The following is a 16,686-nucleotide window of genomic DNA, read 5'->3' on the forward strand; positions in this document are numbered from 1 at the left end:
TGGGTAGCACGCAGTATTACTTTAAAGGGTCTGCATTTGCTCACCCAACCTCACCAATCCTGTCGGACCCAAGAGTGTCCAGCCTTATGTCTCTTCCAGATGTGGGTCTACATGTGGTCAATCCAGGTTGCATCACAGCTCCTGAACGAATTTTGTAAGAATTTCTCTTTCACTATCTTTTTTTTTTTTTTGTAATTTATATTTATAATGGGGTTTAGCTGATTTTCAATGCTGTGTTTGTGCCCCTTTACACCCACTATATTCACTTACCGAGAAATATCAATAAATACTTTTTTTAAGATTCCTACTACGCAGATATATTCTTCTGCGGTGAATAGGGTGTGTTGAGTCCTGCTCACTGAGCAATGAGTAGGTCTTGTCTATTATATATTTGGTTGATGGAACGGTATCTGCTAATTTCAAACTCTTGTTTTTTGCATCACCCCACCTCATCTTTCCCCGTAAGCAGCCATAGTGTGTTTTCTAAATGTGTGACTCCGTTCTGTTTTGTAATTCAGTTTACGTGTAGAGATTTTTACTTTCCGTCTATAGGTGATAGAAGTTTCGTTACCTGTGTGACTTATTTCTCTTAGTATCATCATACCTAAATCACTCATTATGCTGCTACTAGCCTTAGGACGTTGATTTCATGGCTGAGTGATATTCCATTGTACATAAATACCACAATTTGTTTACCCATTTTTTTGTTTCCTGGGATATTTAAGGTGTACCCGAGTCAAGGTCCTTGTAAACCGAGCAGCCCTAAACTTTGGGGTGCCTGTGTCCTGTTGATTTTTGGTTTTCCGAATATATACGCCCATGAGTGGAAGTGCCCTATGCACTGTAGCTCTGTTTTTTAGATGTTTTAGGAAACACCATACACTTCTCCAGAGTGGCCGTTGGCATTTTACATCCCGCCCATCAGCGTAACAAGGCTCCCTTTTCTCCATGGCTTGTGCTGCATTTCTGGTTTTTACACTTTTCCAGGATGGCCCTTTTGACAGATGCGAGTGAGACTTCTTTGTAGTGCTGATTTGCATTGCCCGCTTGCTTGGTTGGCCAAAAAGGGCATCTGCGTTTTTTACTAAATATATTCAGGAAAAACGCATAGGCCCTTTTTGGCTAACTGCAGCATTGTCGAAGTTCTGCCGCTTTTCATGTGCTTTAAAGGCGACTCCAAACTATCTCTTGAAAACTGTTTCCTGCAATTCTGCCTTGCTCTCAAATCCTTTTCGTTGCCTTACCTCAATATATTTTTGGAAGATTGTTATCATTTATAACCCTGCAGGTTTGTCAATTGCAGTGCCCCTGAGCTCCATTTTTTAAGTCCCTTTTTTGAGCACTGGCCACAAAACCCCAGGATTGCTTCAGGCCCTATTCTTGTTCCAGGGTGCAGGCTGAGACTTTAGTTAGTTGTTCTTCCTGCTTGGAAATTAGAGTGACATGTGCCTGTCCAAACACCTAGGGCTGGTCTCTCATTGGTTCCCCCTCTTCCCGTTCATCCTCCGGACAAATTTCTAACTGTACGAAACAGGAGGTTAAAGCTGCTGATTCTGCAAGTGGGGAGCTTGTTAGAAAAGAGGCTGGAGGGGTGAACCCGACTACCAGGAGATGAGGAGATGAGGTGCCTTTTCCAAACTCTTCCGGGTCAAAACAGTGTACCATCCTCTGGGTGTCAGGCATGTTTTAGCTGTAGGTAGAGTCCTTTTCATGTAAGGAGGACACCAGGGATTTTTCCAAATCAGTGTCTCCCCGAACCCCAAACTGGGAAATTTTTAAGCTATGGGTACACGTATGTTCATTAAGGGCCTTAGGCAGTAGTCAGAGTCCGAGCTTTAGTTGATTGAAATCTTCAGGGTCAGAAGCGCTCACCATCGGCCTCCCTTAGGTTACATTTTATCTGTCGTTGATACATGATATAGTTATAGATATGTATTCTTTTTCAGATGATTTCCCCTTATAGGTTATTACAGAATATTGAATGTTGTTCCCTGTGTTATACAGAAGTTCCTTGTTGATGATCTATTTTATACATAGCAGTGTGTATGTGTTAATCCCAAACTGTTAATTTATCCCTCCTCCCGCGTTTTCCGTTTGGTAATAATACGGTATAAGGTTTTATACTTCTCGGAAATGGGGGAGCTGAAAGAGAGGTCTCATTTTCAGTGGAAAAGCATTCAAAACAAGATTGAAGCTTCAGCCAAGATTATTAGATGACCATCCTTGGAAAGATATCACGTCATTTCTCTAATATTGACCTGACAAATAAGACAAACCCCTCTACTGAACTTGCTTATAATAAAGTGATGGAAATATCTAATGGACGTCTTAGAAACATCTTATTTTACCCGAGCCTTATACACTGCTCTATGTTAATTACAGTTTGGCTCACACATCTGTTCACTGAAGTTACAATGTTCTCAATTTCTGTTACTGATCCTCCAGAGTGGACCCCAACAAGGGTCCCCCTGCCCAGTGTCGTTGGAGGCAAAAGAACGAGACTGAGTTTGGTTCAGAAGCAAAGGAAACGTTATATTTTGATCAGAGAATGGAGAGGTGAGAGCGTGCGCTCCCCCGCGGGCTGTGGGCGGGGCTGCTGTGTAGGGATCCCGGCAGCGGGAGGGAGGGGGCGGAGCTCTCGAGGGCCGGGTTGCCTGGAGCTCAGGCTCTATGTCGCGGAGTCTGCAGGGGCCCCGCAAGCTGAGGTGTCGGCCCAGCCATTCTGCACTAGGAAATCGCGTCTGAAGTGCTGGGTGTGGGACCTCTGCATGTGGAAACCTAGGAGCAAGTGAAATTAGACAAAGCACAAAGGAAAAAAAGGTTAGACTTTATTTTATTGACCAGATACTAACTTTATCTCCCAGGAATTTTGAATGGGCTTTGCCGGAGAAAAACACCTCCTCTGCTTTTTGTCCCGTACCTCATTCTTGGGGTGCTGAGGGTGCAGACCCCTCTTCTGTAACTGCTTCGTGCTGAGTTGGGAGTCCTCATACCCGGGGGGGAGGGGCAGAACTTCTCCCCAGCAGCCTCCAGGTGAGGTTGATTGTCCCCAGGCCTCCTGCCTCACTGCTCGTCCGCCTGAGCACCAGCATTGGAAGTGTTATAGATTCTAATGACCTCTAAGGGTCCAGGAAAGAGATGCGCAGAGACGCTGGGGGGGGGGGAGGTTTTACCCCACCCCACAGTTGTTCGGCCACCTTAAGCTGACGGTTCCTGCCAGCCTAGATGCTCTGACCAGTAGTCTGTGCTTTCTTCAATTAGGCCCCTCAATTAACGTACAAACAGCACCCGGTGTCAGAGCCCTGCCTGCTCAGCTCCCAGACAGTCCAGGGCCGGTGGTGATCCACGACCATGACGGCCACTGAGTCAACGGCCTTTTGAAGTAGCCAGGAGTCCAGCCGGTCTCACTGGCCACCATCACCACGGTGTCTGTAGGTTTTTCTATGGTGACAGCGTGATATACGGTTCCCACGCCAAGCTTATTAGCTCCCCTCTGGGTGCAGTAAGTCCTGCAAGCAGTAGTCTGCTCTTTCGGGGCACACTCTTGTTTTCTGAGAGAAACTCCAGGTCAAGTGATGGTCACACGAGTCGTCATTGGGGCCTGTTGCCCCCGGTTGTCTCTCTGGAGGTTGGAGTTGGAGGGCCTCCTCTCTCGAGGTCTGTGTGTCCCCGGAGCGACCCCTGCAACTTCAGGGCATGGTGGGTGGTTAGGATCACCACGTGGGGTCCTTTTCCCTTAGGAGGGAGTTGGCCTTGCAGGCTGCTGATTTCCAGGTTTTTAGATACCCCCAGTATCCTGGCCTCATGGGGCGGTGGGCAAAGCCCTTGGTGACCATAGTTTATCCTACCTGAAGGGCATTCTTTCGTTGTTCCATTTCAAGTGATCCCAGTTTTTGCACTAATACTAAAAGGGCGATTCACCTTCGACCGGGAATGTAAAGGTCAAAGGGTTCAGCTAAATTAGGGAGTTCCTGGGCAAGGGTCTGAATTGACGGCTCTTTCCATTCTTGAAAGGCTGCTTCTGGATTCTACTCAAAAGGATCATCATCTTTTCGTGTCAGTGTTTCATATAGAGGCCCAGCTATTAGACTGTAGTTAGGGATCCAGATGCAGCAAACCCCGGCCTCCCCAGGAACCCCTAAGCTGTCTTCTAGTTTTAGAAGGGGTAAGGCTGCAAATGGCTTCTTCCCTTTCCTGGGATGGGCTTCTCCGACCTTCTGTGAGAATGAAGCCCAGGCAGATCACCTTAGCCTGTGATATTTGAGCCTTTTTCTTGGACACCTTCTATCTTTATTGGCTAGGTAGTTGAGAGGCCTCCTTAGTAGGGCTGGTGATCAGAATGTCATCTGCATATTGAAGGAGGGTTCCCTTCTCCAGAGGTAGAACTTTTAGGTCTTTAGCTAACGTTTCCCCAAAGATGGTGTGGGAATTTTTGAACCCTTGGGGCAGGACGGCCCAGCAGTATTGATTTTGTTGTATGTTGAGTCCTGCCACTCACAGCCAAAATTTCTTGTGACTCTGGCAGTAATGGAATACAGAAGAAGGCATCATTGAAGTCTAATACAGAATACCATGTCCTGGTGGATGGTAGAATGACCAGCAGGGTGTAGGAATTAGGAACTACTGGATGTATATCCTCGGTGGATTCATTGACTGTCCTGAAGTCCTTTACCACGTCACCAGCAGCCCACGGGGCTCTCGTGGTCAGGCCCCTCCCTGGATACGGAGCCCCCCTGGGCAGTTACCCCAGCAGGGCTGGGCACACAGGAACCGTGCACATAGACGTCACTGCAGAGCACCGCCAGCCCACCTGTCGGTTGAGCTGACCCAGGGCACCTCAGAGCAGTACTTTACCTAACAAACAGTACCTCCTACAGGTCTGTGACCCTGGGCTTCACTCTGTGCGGCCTCCCTCCGCCTGGTCTTCCAGAGGCTTCCACTGCAGCCAGGGCACCAGGCCTCTGTCTCCACCCATCACCCCTCCTCTCCCTGACTCCTGGGTTCCTCTCATTAATAGAGGGTCTTATTGAAGTTGTCTCCCACTCATGGGCCAGATAAAATGATTAGAAAACAAGCTAGGGCTGCAGCCTCTTGTCTCTCCTGAGTCTCAGGAGCCCACACCTGTTCTTTGGACCTGGCCGGTACAGCAAGCCCCATTTCCTGCAACCGTGAGCCCCTGAGGGGCGAGGATTGGCTGACCTGGGCAGGCTGACCCTGCCGGCTAGCCCTCCCCAGGTGTGCCTGGGTTGAGGTCAATATAAACATCCCTCCAGGCAGCAAGAGCCCCTGCAGCTGTGCCTGACGCCATATTCTCTGCCCCGTCAGCAGTGTCGGGGCTGGGCTGGTGGGAGGGAGTGAGGGCCCATGGCTTTGTGGGTGGCCCGGTGTGAGTGGGGTTCTTCTGGACTTTCCGCAGGAGTTTCCAGGCTGCCACCTGCTAAAGAAGAGGATGTGTCACCCGTACCTGTCGCTGGAATTTCTCCCCGGGCAGAGGTAGGAAGGGAAAAAGCAGTGGGGGCCGGGACAGGAGGGGTACCTCAGGCAGGGAAGTGGAAAGCTTCCAGAAGAGCACCCAGGGCCAGGACCATCCTGGCTGGCCTGCAGGCACCAAGTTGGCCTGCGTGCTGTCGCTGGTGTGGCTCCACGGCCCTTCCTCTAGGCTTTCAAGCCCTTGTACATATTCAGGTGTTTTACCTGGGAAGGGTGGGAACAGTTCAGCAGCAGCTGGCCTGGGGCTCAGCTCACGTTTACTCACAGATGCCTCGGCACGGTCCCCCAGCTTTGCAATGAGGACGCTCCTTGCGTGGGGGGTGGGCTGCTGGCTGCATGGGAGATGATTCCCCACCTCTGACCAACTTCAGAATTGTTTATCACTGGAGCAAGTGCCCTGATAGGGTTTTCCTCTGTATGACTGGTGGGTTCTGTTTTTTTTTTTTCTTCTTTTTTGGTTCAAGGTAGGTTGTATTCCTCTTTTTGTATTTATAGATACAAGCATGGAAATAATCCATTCATATAAATACGTCTATGTGAATGAAAGAATTTTTTTCTGTTTTATTTTTTTAATATTATTTTTTTAACTTGGAATTTTATTTTATTTTATTTATTTTTTTTTTTTTTGCTGTACGCGGGCCTCTCACTGCTGTGGCCTCTCCCGTTGCGGAGCACAGGCTCCGGACACACAGGCTCCGCGGCCATGGCTCGCGGGCCCAGCCGCTCCGCGGCATGTGGGATCTTCCGGGATAGGGGCACGAACCCGTGTCCCCTGCATCGGCAGGCGGACTCTCAACCACTGCGCCACCAGGGAAGCCCTATTTTATTTTTTTATACAGCAGGTTCTTATTGGTTATCTGTTTTATACATATAAGTATGTATATGTCAATCCCAGTCTCCCAATTCATCCCACCATCACCACCCTGCCAGTTTCCCCCCTTGGTGTCCATACATTTGTTCTCTACATTTGTGTCTCTATTTCTGCCTTGCAAACCAGTTCATCTGTACCATTTTTCTAGGTTACAGATGTATGCATTAATACACGATATTTGTTTTGCTCCTTCTGACTTACTTCACGCTGTATGACAGTCTCTAGATCTATCCACGTCTCTACAAATGACCCAATTTCATGCCTTTTTATGGCTGAGTAATATTCCATTTTATATATGTACCACATCTTTATCCATTCGTCTGTCTGTGGGCATTTTATTTGCTTTCATGACCTGGCTATTGTAAATAGTGCTGCAATGAATATTGTGGTGAATGTGTCTTTTTGAATTATGGTTTTCTCTGGGTATATGCCCATTAGTGGGATTGCTGGATCATATGGTAATTCTATTTTTAGTTTTCTAAGGAACCTCCATACTGTTCTCCAAGGTGACTGTATCAATTTACATTCCCACAAATAGTGCACGAGGGTTCCCTTTTCTCCACACCGTCTCCAGCATTTGTTGTTTGTAGATTTTCTGATGATGCCCATTCTAACTGGTGTGAGGTGATACCTCATTGTAGTTTTGGTTTATATTTCTCTAACAATTAATGATGTGGAGCAGCTTTTCATGTGCTTCTTGGCTATCTGTGTGTCTTCTTGGGACAAATGTCTATTTAGGTCATCTGCCCATTTTTGGATTGGGTGGTTTGTTTTTTTACTGTTGAGCTGCATGTGCTGTTTACATATATTGGAGATTAATCCTTTGTTGATTCGTTTGCAAGTATTTTCTCCCATTCTGAGGGTTGTCTTTTTGTCTTGTTTGTAGTTTCTTTTGCTTTGCAAAAGCTTTTCAATTTCATCTGGTCCCATTTGTTTATTTTTGTTTTTTATTCCATTACTTTAGGAGGTGGATCAAAAAAGATCTTGCTGTGGTTTATGTCAAAGAGTATTCTTCCTATGTTTTCCTCTAAGAGTTTTATAGTGTCTGGTCTTACATTTCGGTCTCTAATGCATTTTGAGTTTATTTTTGTGTATGGTGTTAAGGAGTGTTCTAATTTCATTCTTTTACATGTAGCTGTCCATTTTTCCCAGCACCACTTACTGAAGAGACTGTCTTTTCTCCATTTTATATCCTTGCCTCCTTTGTCATAGATTAGTGGACCATAGGTGTGTAGGTTTATTTCTGGGCTTTCTTTATTTTTTTTCTTTTACACTTTTATTGGAGTATAATTGCTTTACAATGGTGTGTTAGTTTCTGCTGTATAAAAAAGTGAATCAGCTCTATGTATACATATAACACCATATCTCCTCCTTCTTGCACCTGCCTCTCATCCCCTTATCCCAACCCTTTAGGTGGTCACAAAACACCGAGCTGATCTCCCTGTGCTATGTGGCTGCTTCCCAGTAGCTATCGATTTTACATTTGGCAGTGTATATATATTCATGCCACTCTCTCACTTTGTCCCAGCTTTCCCTTCACCCTCCCTGTGTCATCAAGTGCTTTCTCTACGTCTGTGTCCTTCATCCTTTCCTGCCCCTAGTTTCTTCATAAAGTTTTTTTTTAGATTGCATATATATGTGTTAGCATACGGTATTTGCTTTTCTCTTTCTGACTTACTTCACTCTGTAGGACAGACTCTAGATCCATCCACCTCACTACAAATAACTCAATTTCCTTTCTTTTTATGGCTGAGTAATATTCCATGGTATATATGTGCCACATCTTCTTTATCCATTCATCTGTCGATGGACACCTAGGTTGCTTCCATGTCCTGGGTATTGTAAATAGAGCTACAGTGCACATTGTGGTACATGACTCTTTTTAAATTATGGTTTTCTCAGGATAAATGCCCAGCAGTGGGATTGCTGGGTCCTATGGTAGTTCCACTTTTAGTTTCTAAGGAACCTCCATACCATTCTCCCTAGTGGCTATATCAATCTACATTCCCACCAGCAGTGCAAGAGGGTTCCCTTTTCTCCAATAAATGCCTCTCCAGCATTTATTGTTTGTAGATTTTTTGAATGATGGCCATTCTGACTGGTGTGAGGTGATACCTCACTGTAGTTTTGATTTGCATTTCTCTAATGATTAGTGATGTTCAGCATCCTTTCATGTGTTTGTTGGCAACCTGTATATCTTCTTTGGAGAAATGTCTGTATAGGTCTCCTGCCCATTTTTGGATTGGGTTTTTTGTTTTTGTGCTATTGAGCTACAGGAGTTGCTTGTAAATTTTGGACATTAATACTTAGTCATTTGCTTCATTTGAAAAAATTTTCTACCATTCTGAGGGTTGCCTTTTCCTTTCCCTTGCTATGCAAAAGATTTTAAGTTTCATTAGGTCCCGTTTTTAAATTTTTGTTTTTATTTCCATTTCTCTAGGAGGTGGGTCAAAAAGGATCTTGCTGTGATTGATGTCATAGATTGTTCTGCTTATGTTTTCCTATAAGATTTTACAGTGTCTGGTCTTACATTTAGGTCTCTAATCCATTTTGAGTTTATTTTTGTGTATGGTGTTAAGGAGTGTTCTAATTTCATTCTTTTACATGTAGCTGTCCAGTTTTCCCAGCACCACTTATTGAAGACACTGTCTTTTCCCCATTGTATATCCTTGCCTCCTTTGTCATAGATTAGTTAACCATAGGTACGTGGGTTTATCTCTGGGCTTTATGTCCTGTTCTATTGATCTGTATTTCTGTTTCTGTGCCAGTACCATATTTTCTTGATTACTTTAGCTTTGTAGTATAGTCTGAAGTCAGGAAGTCTGATTCCTCCAGCTCTTTTTTTTCCCCTCAGGACTGCTTTGGCTATCCGGGGTCTTTTGTGTCTCCCTACAAATTTTAAGATTTTTTGTTCTAGTTCTGTAGAAAATGCCCCGGTAATTTGATAGGGATTGCATTGAATCTGTAATTTGCTTTGGGTAGTGTAGTCATTTTCACAATATTGATTCTTCTAATCCAGGAACATTGTATATGTCTCCATCTGTTTATATCATATTTGATTTCTTTCACCAGTGTCTTATAGTTTTCTGAGTACAGGTCTTTTACTTCCCTAGACAGGTTTATTCCTATGTATTTTATTTTTTTGTTGCAATGGTAACGGGATTTTTTCCTTAATTTCTCTTTCTGATCTTTCATTGTTAGTGTAAAGGAATGAAAGAGATTTCTGTGCATTAATTTTGTATCCTGCAACTTTACCAAATTCATTGATTAGCTCTATTAGTTTTCTGGTGGCATCTTTAGGCTTCTCTATCTATGGTATTATGTCATCTGCAAACAGTGACAATTTTACTTCTTCTTTTCCAATTTGTATTCCTTTTATTTCTTTTTCTTCTCTGATTGCTGCAGCTAGGACTTCCAAAACGATGTTGAATAATAGTGGCGAGAGTGGACATCCTCATCTTGTTCCTGATCTTAGAGGAAATGCTTTCAGTTTTTCACCATTGAGAATGACGTTTGCTGTCAGTTTGCCATATATGGGCTTTATTATGTTGAGGTAGGTTCCCTCTATGCCCACTTTCTGGAGAGTTTTTATCATAAATGGGAGTTGAATTTTCTCAAAAGCTTTTCCTGCATCTATTGAATGATTATATGGTTTTTATTCTACAGTTTGTTAATATGGTGTATCACATTGATTGATTTGTGTATATTGAAGAATCCTTGCATCCCTGGGATAAACCCCACTTAATCATGGTGTATGATCCTTTTAATGTGTTGTTCGATTCTGTTTGCTAGTATTTTGTTGAGGATTTTTACATTTATATTCATCAGTGATATTCGTCTATAATTTTCTTTTCTTGTAGTATCTTTGTCTGGTTTTTGTATTAGGGTGATGTTGGCATTATAGAATGAGTTTTGGAGGGTTCCTTGCCCTGAAATTTTTTTGAAGAGTTTGAGAAGGTTCGGTGTTAGCTCTTCCCTAAATGTTTGATAGAATTCACCTGTGATGCCATCTGGTTCTGGGCTTTTGTTGGCAGATTTTTAATCACAGTTTCAATTTCATTACTTGTGATTGGTCTGTTCATATTTTATATTTCTTCCTGGTTCAGTCTTGGAACTGACTAAGAATTCTTAGAATTTGTCCATTTCTTCCAGGTTGTCCATTTTATTGGCATAGAGTTGCTTGTAATAGTCTCTTATGATGGTTTGTATTTCTGTAGTGTCTGTTGTAACTTCTCCTTTTTCATTTCTAATTTTATTGATTTGAGTCCTCTCTCTGTTTTTCCTGAGTCTGGCTAAAAGTTTATCAGTTTTGTTTATCTTCTCAAAGAACCAGCTTTTAGCTTTATTGATCTTTGCTATTGTATTCTTTGTTTCTATTTCAATTATTTCTGCTCTGATCTTTATGATTTCTTTCCTTCTACTAACTTTGGGTTTTGTTCTTCTTTAGTTTCTCTAGGTGTAAGGTTAGATTGTTTATTTGAGATTTTTCTTGTTTTTTGATGTAGGCTTGTATTGCTATAAACTTCCCTCTTAGAACTGCTTTTGCTGCATCCCATAGGTTTTGGATCATCGTGTTTTTGTTGTCATTTGTCTCTAAGTAGTTTTTGATTTCCTCTTTTATTTCTTCAGTGATCTCTTGTATTTAGTAACGTATTGTTCAGCCTCCATGTGTTTGTGCTTTTTACGTTTTTTTCCCTGTAACTGATTTCTAATCTCATAGCATTGTGGTTGGCACAGCTGCTTGATGTGATTTCAGTTTTCTTAAATTTACTGAGGCTTTATTTGTGATCTATCCTGGAGAATGTTCTGTGTGCAGTTGAGAAGAATGTGTAATCTGATGTTTTGGGATGGAATGTCCTATAAATATCAATTAAATTTATCTGGTCTCTTCTGTCATTTAAAGCTTATGTTTCCTTATTAATTTTCTGTCTGGATGATCACCACTGGTGTAAGTGAGGTGTTAAAGTCCCCCGCTATTATTTTGTTACTGTCGATTTCCTCTTTTATAGCTGTTAGCAGTTGCTTATGTATTGAGGTGCTCCTATGTTGGGAATATATATATATATATATATATATATATATACACACACACACATGTATATTTTTTTTTCCAGTACGCGGGCCTCTCACCGCTGCAGCCCCTCCCGCTGTGGAGCACAGGCTCCGGAAGCGCAGGCTAAGCGGGCATGGCTCACGGGCCCAGCCCCTCTGCAGCACGTGGGATCCTCCCAGGCCAGGGCACGAACCCACGTTCCCTACATTGGCAGGTGGACCCTCAACCACTGCGCCACCAGGGAAGCCCCATATATATTTATAATTGTTATATCTTCTTCTTGGATTGAACCCTTGATCATGATGTAGTGTTTTTCCTTGTGTTTTGTAACATTCTTTATTTTAAAGTCTATTTTATCTGATATGAGTATTGCTACTTCAGATTTCTTTTGATTTTCATTTGCATGGAATATATTTTTCCATACTTTCACTTTCACTCTGTATGTGTCCCTAGGTCTGAAATGAGTCTCTTGTAGGCAGTATATATATGGGTCTTGTTTTTGCATCCATTCGGCGAACCTGTATCTTTTGGTTGGAGCATTTAATCCATTCACGTTTAAGTTAATTATCGATATGTATGTTTCTATTACTATTTTCTTAATTGTTATGGGTTTGCCTTGGTGAGTCCTTTTCTTCTCTTCTGTTTCCCACTTAGAGAGGTTCCTTTAGCTTTTGTTATAGAGCTGGTTTCGTGGTGCTGAATTCTCTCAGCTTTTGCTTGTCTGTAAAGCTTTTGATTTCTCCATCAAATCTGAATGAGATCCTTGCTGGGTAGAGTAATCTTGACTGTAGGTTATTCCCTTTCATCACTTTAAGTATATCATGCCACTCCCTTTTGGCTTCTAGAGTTTCTGCTGAGAAATCAGCTGTTAACCTTATGGGAGTTCCCTTGTGTGTTATTTGTCATTTTTCCCTTGTTGCTTTCAATCATTTTTCATTGTCTTTAATTTTTGTCAATTTGATTACTATGTGTATCGGCATTTTTCTCCTTTGGTTTATCCTGCCCGGCACTCTCTGTGCTTCCTGGACTTGGGTGGCTATTTCCTTTCCCATGCTAGGGAAGTTTTCGACTATAATCTCTTCAAATATTTTCTCGGGTCCTTTCTCTCTCTCTTCTCCTTCTGGGACCCCTAAAATGTGAATGTTGTTGCGTTTAACGTTGTCCCAGAGGTCTCTTAAGGTGTCTTCATTTATTTACATTCTTTTTCTTTATTCTGTTCCATGGCAGTGATTTCCACCTTTCTGTCTTCCAGGTCACTGATCCGTTCTTCTGCCACAGTTATTCTGCCACTGATTCCTTCTAGTGTATTTTTTATTTGAGTTATTGTATTGTTCATCTCTGTTTGTTCTTTAATTCTTCTAGGTGTTTGTTCCTTAATTCTTCTAGGTCTTTGTTAAGCATTTCTTGCATCTTCTTGATCTTTGCCTCCATTCTTTTTCCAAGGTCTTGGATCATCTTCACTATCATTATTCCGAATTCTTTTTCTGGAAGGTTGCCTATCTCCACCTCATTTCATCTTTTGTCTGGGGTTTTATCTTGTTCCTTGATCTGTTATAAAGTCCTCTGCCTTTTCATTTTGTCTATCTTTCTGTGAATGTGGTTTTCCTTCCACAGGCTGCAGAATTGTAGTCCTTCTTGCTTCTGCTGTCTGCCCTCCGGTGGCTGAGTCTAGCTTAGAGGCTTGTGCAAGCTTCCTGATGGGAGGGACTGGTGGTGGGTAGAGCTGGGTGTTGCTCTGGTGGGCAGAGCTCAATAAAACTTTAATCCACTTGTCTGCTGATGAATGGGACTGGGTTCCCTCCCTGTTGGTTGTTTGGCCTGAGGCAACCTAGCACTGGAGCCTACCTTGCTCTGGGTGGGGCTAAAGGCTACACTAGGAGGGCTCTTGCCAAGGAGTATTTCCCAGAACTTCTACTGCCAGTGTTGTCGTCCCCACGATGAGCCATAGCCACACCCCGCCTCTGCAGGAGACCCTCTAAAACCAGCAGGTAGGTCTGGTCAGTCTCCTATGGGGTCACTGCTCCTTCCCCTGGGTCTTGATATGCACGCTACTTTGTGTGTGCCCTCCAAGAGTGGAGTCTCTGTTGAGAATCTGAGTCTCTGAGTGGAGTTGAGACTCTGAGACTCTGAGTGGAGTCACACAGACTCTGGGTCCTGTGAAGCTTCAATGCTTTGTGGTTCTAGGAATCCTATAGGAGATGGTCCAAAGCAGGTGAAGCTAATGATGTCAGTAGTGATGGTGAAGCCAAAGATCTGCAGTTCTGACTAGAGGTGCCGATGTACATACAGGACAAAATCATCTCGTGTTACTGTAGTTCAGGCACGTTTAAGATGAATGCAGTCATGTTAATACCTAACATATTCTATACTGTGCCTCCCCTCAGGGACCCCCTCCTCAGTTCCTGAGGCTCCTGTAAGTCATGTACAGGGGAATGGAGAGTGGGCTCTGTCCAGTCTGAGCTCTGAGTTTCCCTGTGTATATCTTAGGATACTCTGTATTTCTGTGGTGTCTGTTGTAACATCATCTCTTTCATTTCTGATTTATTTTGGACCTCGATTTTTAAAAAAACATACTACTGTTGTCTTTTTTTCTTTACAGAAGCTTAATAAGTGTTAGATCTACTACCCTTACTCTATGTGTAATTTTTGCAGTGAGATTTTTACTTTTGTTTGTTTTCTTGTTACTATCAATAGTTAGTCAGATTTCTTTTAAGCTACCTTCAACATTGCTTATAAAGCTGCTTTATTAGTGATGACAGAGCCTTAATGGAAGTCGTGTTCTGGTTGTAAATTAGAATGCACTGTGCCAGCAAAAAGCCCCTTAAGTTTAGGTCTCATTACTTCTTGTTCGTTTTTTTTTTTTTTTTTTTTTTTTTTTTTTTTTGCTTTACGCGGGCCTCTCACTGTTGTGGCCTCTCCCATTGCGGAGCACAGGCTCTGGACGCACAGGCTCAGCGGCCATGGCTCACGGGCCCAGCTGCTCCGCAGCATGTGGGATCTTCCCAGACCGGGGCACGAACCCGTGTCCCCTGCATCAGCAGGCGGACTCTCAACCACTGCGCCACCAGGGAAGCCCTCGTTTTTTTGGTTTTTTTTAATTTATTTATTTATTTTTGGCTGTGTTGAGTCTTCGTTTCTGTGCGAGGGCTTTCTCCAATTGCGGCAAGCGGGGGCCACTCTTCATCGTGGTGCACGGGCCTCTCACTGTCGTGGCCTCTCCCGTTGCGGAGCACAGGCTCCAGACGCACAGGCTCAGTAGTTGTGGCACACGGGCTTAGTTGCTCCGCGGCGTGTGGGATCTTCCCAGACCAGGGCTCGAACCCGTGTCCCCTGCATTCGCAGGCAGACTCCCAACCACTGCACCACCAGGGAAGCCCCTCTTGTTCTTTTTTTAATTTAATTTTTTTTATCAGAGCAAATTTGATTAAAATGTTTTGTTTATTCTAGGTGTGCAACATGTGGTTCTTTTACAAATATACATGTATCTATACTTCTTCGGATCATTTTCCCATGTAGGTTATGACACAATGTTGAGTAGTCTTCTCTCAGTTTTCCGTGGGTCTTTGGTGATGATATATATCACATGTGTTTCTATATCTGTGTTAACTCCAATATCCTAATCTATCCAATCCTCACACGTTTCCATTTGGTGAACCATAAGTTTGTTTAATGAATCTGTGATTGCCTTTCTTTGTGGAAATATCTTCATTGGTATCAATTTTTAGCTAACACCTGTAAGTGATATTATAGAATATGTGTCTTTTGCTTTCTGACTTAGTACAATTTGCCAGATTACCTCTAGAATCATCTACAGTGCTGCAAATGGCATGGTTTCATTTTTTTCCCCTAGCTAATATTCCATCTGTACATGTACCAGTTCTTCTTTGTCCACTCACCACCTCTTGATGGACTTTTTGGTTGCCTCCATGTCTTGGCTATTGTAATACTACTGCAATGCAGATTTGCCTGCCTGTGTCTTTCCAATTCTGTCTTCTTATGTTATAGGCCCAGGATCGGGCCTGCTGTATCTCATATGGTAACTCAGTGTTTACCTTTTAAAGGCACCACCATTCTGTTCTCATTAGTGGCTCTTTCCAGGTTACGTCCCACTTAAAGTGGAGGGTATGCATTTCTCCACAACACCTTCAGCATTTATTGTTTGTAGTTTCCTTGCTGATGGTTATTCTGACTGGTGTGAGCTAATATCTCTTTGTGGTTGGATTTGCATGCGCCTAATAATCCATTGAAATTTAGCTTTAAGGCATGTCCTTTCTTTTTCAAACTGTGAATAGAGCTTACCTCTTCAAATTCTTTTCTTGAGTATGTGCCACATTTTGAAATTTCTTGGCCATTACTTCCCTCAAGACATTTTGAGGGCAGGTTTCATATTCAGCCCTGCAGTACTTGTGCATATGAAGCGATCATTAGCACAGGTTTTAAAGCTTCTGTTGCAGGTAACGGCAAGAGGGCGACAGCTTTTCTACATTTCCGACTCTGGTAACTAGGGAAACAGACCTTCCTGCCAGCGGTGTTCATCAGTTATAAATTAGAGTAGAATGTGCCCGGATAAACCCCCAAATGCTGATGTCTCCATACTTATGTTGTTTTTTAAATTTAATCTATATTTTTCATTGTAGTAATACTCCATTGTGTACATGGACCACTTCTTCTTTGTGCATTCCTCAGTTGATGGACATTTTCATTGCTTCCATGTGTTGGCTATGGTAAATATTGCTGGAGGGCAGGATTGCCAGCCTGTGTCTTTTTGATTCTCATCTTCTCAGGTGATAAGCCCAGCAGTGTGTATGCTAGATGGAATGGTAGCTCAATGTTTACCTTTTCAAGGCATCCGAATTCTGTTTTCATTAGTGGCTCTTACCACGTCCAACATACAACCGAGTGTACACCTTTCTCCACAACCCCTTCATCATTCATTGTTTCCAGAACTTATGCTAATAGCCATTCTGACTGGTGTGAGATGATAAATTTTTGTAATTTGCATTTGCTGGTCTTTAATAATTACTAATGTTCAGCATTTTTCCAGGCCTTTTCCTTTTCTTTAAAAAAAAAGAGAAGAAAAAATGTGTGAGTCCAACCAATATACCTCTTGAAATTGTCTTCTTGGAATGTTGCCTTCTTTTGAATTTTTTGGTCGATTTTTGACCCCAGGACTTTTTTGAGAGCAGGTGTCATTTACAGGCCTGCAATGATTGTGAATATTTGGTGACCATTAGCACTGCGTTTAAAGCTGCTGTTGAGGGAAACGGCCACA

The 16,686-nt window shown here is 43.0% G+C and overlaps 1 protein-coding gene across 1 annotated transcript in view; it reads left to right on the forward strand.

Annotated features, from left to right (window-relative positions):
- LOC308628029 (uncharacterized protein) overlaps positions 1–16,686 on the forward strand; it is a gene marked incomplete at its 5' end in the record, with an annotated part of 93,949 nt that overhangs the window by 28,977 nt on the left and 48,286 nt on the right. Inside the window, one exon of the mRNA XM_081254586.1 lies at positions 5,417–5,493. Coding sequence (XP_081110712.1) covers positions 5,417–5,493 — 77 coding nt within the window. The remainder of the gene's footprint in view (positions 1–5,416; positions 5,494–16,686) is intronic.

This window comes from Mesoplodon bidens (assembly GCF_964165515.1).
Source record: "Mesoplodon bidens genome assembly, chromosome: 14".
NCBI lineage: Eukaryota > Metazoa > Chordata > Mammalia > Artiodactyla > Ziphiidae > Mesoplodon > Mesoplodon bidens.